Genomic DNA, 6,206 nt, shown 5'->3' on the forward strand with positions numbered 1-6,206 from the left:
TATATTGGTTGTTCAAACTTTCCTTATCAATGGCATGATACGTCTTTACGAAGTTTCTTTAATGAAGATTCATACGGGTTTGTGCTACTATACGAGCATGTATCACGATGCGAGTTCTAAACCTGGAAAAATGTTTGTTATGCAGACTTCTTAATCCAAAACGAGCACATCCTCAAAGATGTGCATGCTATCGAGCTGGGGTGCGGTTTAGGACTGGTGGGAATGACAGCGTGTCTGTTTGGGAAACCAAAGCAGTACTCATTTACCGATCGGAGCGCAGTCGTATTGTCCACACTGGCCAAAAACCTCAAGCTGAACGCAGTGAACTATACAGCGGCAGAGCTACCCAGTGATACACAAGACGAGAAAACGTAAGAATATCAAACACGTGAAATTTTAGTAGGCATGTGTGTCGAGGGCTAATTGAAAACAGTTTGACGTGAGGCTGCGGTGTTGTGAATATTACATATGACATGCAAAGTCATATGCGCTTGCTCTTTCTGTGAAGTTCCCATCATACTTCGGCTATCTTCTTTTGCTGGGTTGAAAGTGCTCTGTTGCTTATCCACTCTTGCGTGTGCAAACACTGATGCGTGCAGATCTGCCGACGATTCTCATGTCACTGCCGTGCGAACCCCGGTCGCTAACCTCCGATTCTTAGATTGGGTCGAAGCCTCGAACGATGAAATTGCCGAGTACGGTATGCGGAGTGCCTTTTCTGTTATACTTTTTAGCATTTGTAATGTCGATTTCTAGCTTTAAATCGCAATACGACTCGCACCTGCAAACTGATGGCCTGAAATAGTACTAATTTGGGATTTCCGGCATCCGAGCAGACGCCGATTTGTTCCTAGCTGCTGATGTGGTGTTTGATCCGGTGATAATTGAGCCGTTGGTGCGAGTCATCTCGGTTTTATTACGAAAATCTAGTTGTTACGGTATTATATCGTGCACTATCCGGAATCCTGAGACGTTTGAACTATTCATCAAAAGTTTGGGTAAGTATTGGGCAAACAGTCATGCCGTTTCATTCTATATCGCGTGCAGGTACTTCAAGCCTCCAAATTTCTTTGCCTGTTCCGGCCCATGTCAGTTCTTGGCAATTTCTGAAATTCTTCATTTCAATTTTTCAGATTCAGCTGATGTACATATCGAGACATTGGATCATACGCCATCGAACATATACTTCTACGATAGAATTGCGGAAGTCCGAATACTCAGACTTACTAAATCTCGAGTACATTGAGGCACTTCGAGACGCAGGTTCGTGATCGTGAACTATCATTGAACCAACGTGACGACTACGCGGCATATGGCAAGTGGCATATCGCCGTGCTATTATGCCATTAGATGGTAAGCGGGAGTATAATAGCCCATTCCACCACAGAAGCAGGCTAACAGTACTCAGGCCATATATCTCAAGGCAGTTCCTTATCTACCCACCCGAGTTCATACTCGCGTTGGCTGACTTTGGGGTGCAGACCCCTGCTTTGTGCGTCGCTGCAACGTGAGAACATCTCTTTTAGATCCTCCAGCACCTTCGTTTGCGCCTCTTTCGAGTGCGAGCCCCCGATGTCCACAAATTGGAGAAACCCATGTGCGGCCTGTAAATGAAACAGTTCACTCGTTAAATACAACAATGACTTCGCGCGAATTTGACGCTGCGTGACGATCTGTATATAGGCCCAATTTGTTTTTGAAATGGGATAATGTGAACAGGTATTGGATTCAGAACACAGACCATTAGTTGTGGCGCTGCCATACCTTGTCCACAATAGTCATTTTAACTTCACCCCCAGCGTTGCGAAGCTTCCGAGCGAAATCAACAGCGTCGTCGAGTAGCTGTGTCGAATGTGCACAGATACGAAGAAGTAGTGTTAGCCTAGCACTCGATATGTGGCACACTGTCACAAGCAGAAATCGAATATACGGCAGCCCCTTTCAGATCACGGGCTGGAACAAACACATTTTAAACATCACAGTGTAACCTTACCGGGTCGTAGTTCCCCGAAACTATATAGATTGGAGGAAGTTTGCTCAGAAGCTCGTCATCGGCGTGCCACGGTGACAAAAGGGGATCGACAGTATCCACAACCACACGTCCAACGCCACTGCCGACACCCCCACCTGGAGTGTACGCGTCGAGACAGTCCTCCAGTATACCGAGCGGCAATAATATATCACTTGCACTGTTTGACCGAGAATAGAAGCTACCGTGTCAGATATCTTACAAGCCATCACATGGGTGAAATTGAATTGGATAATTGATAAGGCATTTCTCAAACGTTGAAAGAACTTAGAAGGTAAGAAAAATCTCACCTTAGCAGACGAGCCGGCGAGGGATACATTCGTACACAGAGAGCTGGATAATTAGCCTGGATTGCAAAAGGAGCAGGTAGTCCCTCCTTAACTATTTTCAAACCCAGTGCCACAACCAGATTGCCACCAGCGCTGAAAACATTCAAGCTTATTAGTATCGAATTTCTGGTACCGGAAAAACGATCGTTTGCGCCTTGTGACATTTTCCGAGCAGTAAAGCGCAATCAAAATACCTGTCCCCGGAAAGGCAGATTTGACCAGCGGAATATCCTGCAGGTACCATATATGCGATATTTGATGGTTTTAGAATTTTGCATGTTCAATTCCTTGCAGCATCAAGATCGGCAATCGAAGTCAGAGATGCAACAGACAGAAAGATAATAAGTTGGTAACGTACCCATTTTCTCGGCGTGTGATATGATCCAAGAGTATGCGTAAAAACACTCGTCCAAAGCCGAGGGAAATGGATTTTGAGGGGCCAACTGTCCGGTTTAGGGGAAAAAAAGCATCAGTAACTCGCCAGAACCCTTTTTATCGACAATTTGCATGCGCAATGAATGAGATAAAAAGTACCTACCGAGTAGTCGATGCTGATGATCATGATATTCAGCTCTTTCGCCCATCGCTTCAAGTATACTTGGTGAGAACGGCTGCGACATAACCCATATACAGATGTTAAAAAAACAAGAATAGGGATTGACAAGGTAAATGCCAACACACTGAAACAGGTTCATTTGAGACGGTAAAAGCGGAATCCACAACACCTCACGAGGCAATTTGGACCGAGGAAAGATGTCGTTGCAGAATCGAAATCTCCGCACTCAAGCCCTGCAACAATTGCAGTATTACTTTTCTATCTTACGCATACCGTCGCGGCTATTTTAAGGCTATACCAAATAAATCGGCTCGGATGCACTGTCTCAAACACAGAGCCTTTGATTAACCAAGAGGATGGCCACAGTGTCGCAACGTGCCGGGATAATGTTTTACAGAGTACCAACTACTATAAAACTGTATCACATCCATTCCGTCATGTTGCGAGAGAGATAACATCCCAATTTCGAATCTGAACGAATTCCGCGACGATGACGTATATTGCAAGCTTACCTTGTTTGAGCCACAAACCCTGGGTCACAAAGGAAGGAGAATATATATATCATTCAGCTAGATTTCTAATAAAGCCCATTCAACGTGTGTAGAAAACGCAGTTACAGTAAACATACGGAGCCAGAATAAATAGGCGTGGCAGATGCATACCTCCTCCGTGTATGTGAAACAAAATGCTTTTCACGCCGGGTTCTTCGTTGAGAGTTCCAGCTAAAGTCTCAACTCTGGACCATCAAATAGTTGGAATTGGACAAGTGTTGGTAACAATTAGTATGAAATAGATTGTTGTTGCCAGCAGACGGTAGTTGATATCTCAATCTCAAAAATGCGAAAACGTAAGCGGTACCATGGTAAATAGGGACAGCAACACAGAATTACATACTCTTCGCACTCAGTAGGTGGCCGCATCCCTTTGGACCAGATCACCGGCACTTTCCCAACTTTGGACTGGAACCTCAGGGTGAGCACAGCGTTAAGCGGCCATTGATGAGTGACATGTGATAGAAACCGGAGGTTTGTTTATCTGGAGATATCTATTAAAGTACTTCACATGGTGCATTGCACTATAGCATGCACGAACACCGCTCCAATCTAAAACATCAAGACTGAAACGTATGCTAGGTAGTATCACTAAATAATGGAATGGTTGAATTTGGTTTTAAGACATACCTTCAGCTTATTCCTGAACTTTGTCGCAAATTTGTTATGGGAGGGAGTCGACCGAATAATCCGCAAGGGCACGGATCTGTTGGCTGGCACAGGGATGTTGATCACTTCCATATTCGCGTCATCGTCACCTGCGACTTCCACTGAGTCCGGCACTAGTACAACGACGCGGCAAAAAGTAAAACTTTGACTACACAGCACAAAATATTCATCCTGAGTTTCGTTGACATTGTCACGGTGTCATATTTGTTTGCACTCTACGGTATTGAAAGTGCATTTTTTTCACGGAATGATTTGTTGGTAATGGCACACAAAATCATGGTAAATGATACCCACGTTCGCATAAATTTGCAATGATGCATGAGATGTATTCTGTGAGTGAATTATGCTGTTCCTTTCAAATCTTACACGCTCTTTAGGCACTGGCAAGCCCGTTGCTATTCCATCAAATTATACATTCATAACTGCAAACATATATATGTTGCACACTTCAGGGATACTCACGAATGTCGTTTTGGATAGTATCGACACCGCCAAGCAATTGAGGCGAATCTTGCATCGCCAGACACAGACGGAGACAATGGAAATAAACAAAACAAGAACCCACCAACTGGCATGTATGACCAGATACGCACCATATTCAAGAATGGGATGGTCGCCAGATTTTACATTTGTGGATTCCAGAGGTGAATTTTTTTTGATAGCGGGCTTCGAATATTTGAGGGTGAATTCTCGGCAGGAAAGCAGCAACCGTCGGCTTTCACCAACATATGGTGCTGCAACATTGACCGCTCCATTAGTCAAGAAGCTTTAGGGGTATGCATGATATTGTATTAGTTCTGAACATCAGGAGGCTATACACCTCAAATTTATGGGATTGCCAACATATATGGGCGCGCAACAACCCCAAAAAAAAATGCCCAATCGAAAATGATAGTGAAATGGGAGCCGGGGGTGTTCCAACCTTACCTTTCAGTCATATTCCAGAAGCTCTGCAAAAAACTTGTGTTGTGTGACTCGAACTGATAAACACACTGTGCTGCTCGCCTTTCAGAATCAGCGGCGAACAATGGAACACTCATCATTGTAGTCAGCCCGGTAAGCAAAGGTACATCTCTGTTGAAGACCTGCCCATGGTGCAAGTATAGATCCGGGTGAGAAACACACTTTGAAGTAAATGGACGGTTCGAGAAGTGTGACTTAAAAATACCTATTAAAATAGTAAGCATCACCGAATCTGGGATAAATGAAGCCAAAATTTGCTCCGGTCTGATTAAAAAGCAGTCAAAGCGCAGACGTACCCCACGGTTCGCGCTGTACGAGGCAGTGAATCTAAGCATAAACTCGAAAATTGCCCTGAGTGCGCCATCAAACTGCACGGCATTCATAGACCCGTAAAACGGTTTTTTATCCATATTCCGAAAGCGTACTAACAGGTCTCCCTCGAAATCGCTGAGTATAAGGCGCTTGTCTGGCCCGCTGTGAGTGTGGCATTCGATTGCCATATCCAGAATCTCCCCTTGCTGACAATGTATTCATATTAAGTTCAAGTCTCACTCAAATGAAAGTCTTACGAGTGCAGAGATCCTATATGGATCCTTCACCCTTAATGGGCATTCTTTGAAAATGATAATCTTTTACGCGCACATCGGTCAGCGCACACTTCAATTGGATACACGATTTTATACTCTAAAAGCGATGTCGTGAGAAATGACAAATAACACCACTTACACAGGTGAGAAGTCGATTAATAACCGGTAGGATGCGAGTAGGATGGATCTTCAGAGCCATCCTGCTAGTTACTACGTAGTCCATTACTTTCTGCACCTTCCGGATATATTTCAGAGTAACGGCGACAAGAGATCGGTATCCATTTCCCGGAGTGCTATTGTCAATTCGAGAAGCAAATTTTAGGAAGATGAAAAAAAATCAGTTGACAAGGCTTACAGATAGGCACCAGTAGCCACACGCCATGTACAATAATGCAACAGTCTTTGGTGGCTTCTGAACCGAACGAGGTACTATGGCGTTTAAATATATATACGTATGCATACAAATATACAAACACACACACACACACACACACACACACACACACACACACACACACACAC

The 6,206-nt window shown here is 44.2% G+C and overlaps 2 protein-coding genes across 2 annotated transcripts in view; one reads left to right on the forward strand and one right to left on the reverse strand.

Annotated features, from left to right (window-relative positions):
* Nucleotides 1-142: 142 nt before the first annotated feature.
* SARC_09969 (hypothetical protein) lies at nucleotides 143-1,362 on the forward strand. The gene is made up of 4 exons (XM_014295993.1): nucleotides 143-371; nucleotides 600-700; nucleotides 837-998; nucleotides 1,134-1,362. The coding sequence occupies exons 1-4, from the start codon at nucleotides 223-225 to the stop codon at nucleotides 1,244-1,246; spliced, it is 525 nt and encodes a 174-aa protein (XP_014151468.1). The 5' UTR covers nucleotides 143-222; the 3' UTR covers nucleotides 1,247-1,362.
* SARC_09970 (hypothetical protein) overlaps nucleotides 827-6,206 on the reverse strand; it is a 5,836-nt gene continuing 456 nt past the window's right edge. Inside the window, exons 2-16 of the mRNA XM_014295994.1 lie at nucleotides 5,824-5,977; nucleotides 5,394-5,615; nucleotides 5,062-5,219; nucleotides 4,728-4,900; nucleotides 4,096-4,247; nucleotides 3,809-3,873; nucleotides 3,577-3,650; nucleotides 3,427-3,445; nucleotides 2,897-2,969; nucleotides 2,717-2,801; nucleotides 2,553-2,589; nucleotides 2,320-2,451; nucleotides 1,994-2,189; nucleotides 1,765-1,842; nucleotides 827-1,604 (exon numbers count right to left, since the gene is read on the reverse strand). Coding sequence (XP_014151469.1) covers nucleotides 1,419-1,604; nucleotides 1,765-1,842; nucleotides 1,994-2,189; nucleotides 2,320-2,451; nucleotides 2,553-2,589; nucleotides 2,717-2,801; nucleotides 2,897-2,969; nucleotides 3,427-3,445; nucleotides 3,577-3,650; nucleotides 3,809-3,873; nucleotides 4,096-4,247; nucleotides 4,728-4,900; nucleotides 5,062-5,219; nucleotides 5,394-5,615; nucleotides 5,824-5,977 — 1,804 coding nt within the window. The 3' untranslated portion in view covers nucleotides 827-1,418. The remainder of the gene's footprint in view (nucleotides 1,605-1,764; nucleotides 1,843-1,993; nucleotides 2,190-2,319; nucleotides 2,452-2,552; nucleotides 2,590-2,716; nucleotides 2,802-2,896; nucleotides 2,970-3,426; nucleotides 3,446-3,576; nucleotides 3,651-3,808; nucleotides 3,874-4,095; nucleotides 4,248-4,727; nucleotides 4,901-5,061; nucleotides 5,220-5,393; nucleotides 5,616-5,823; nucleotides 5,978-6,206) is intronic.

This window comes from Sphaeroforma arctica, assembly GCF_001186125.1.
Source record: "Sphaeroforma arctica JP610 unplaced genomic scaffold supercont1.1097, whole genome shotgun sequence".
Lineage (NCBI taxonomy): Eukaryota > Ichthyosporea > Ichthyophonida > Sphaeroforma > Sphaeroforma arctica.

Coding starts and splice junctions, on each gene's coding strand:
- SARC_09969 (XM_014295993.1), top strand. CDS start 223: ATGACAGCGTGTCTGTTTGGGAAACCAAAGCAGTACTCATTTACCGAT. Junction 372..599: donor GATACACAAGACGAGAAAAC/GTAAGAATATCA, acceptor TGATGCGTGCAG/ATCTGCCGACGATTCTCATG. Junction 999..1,133: donor ACTATTCATCAAAAGTTTGG/GTAAGTATTGGG, acceptor TCAATTTTTCAG/ATTCAGCTGATGTACATATC.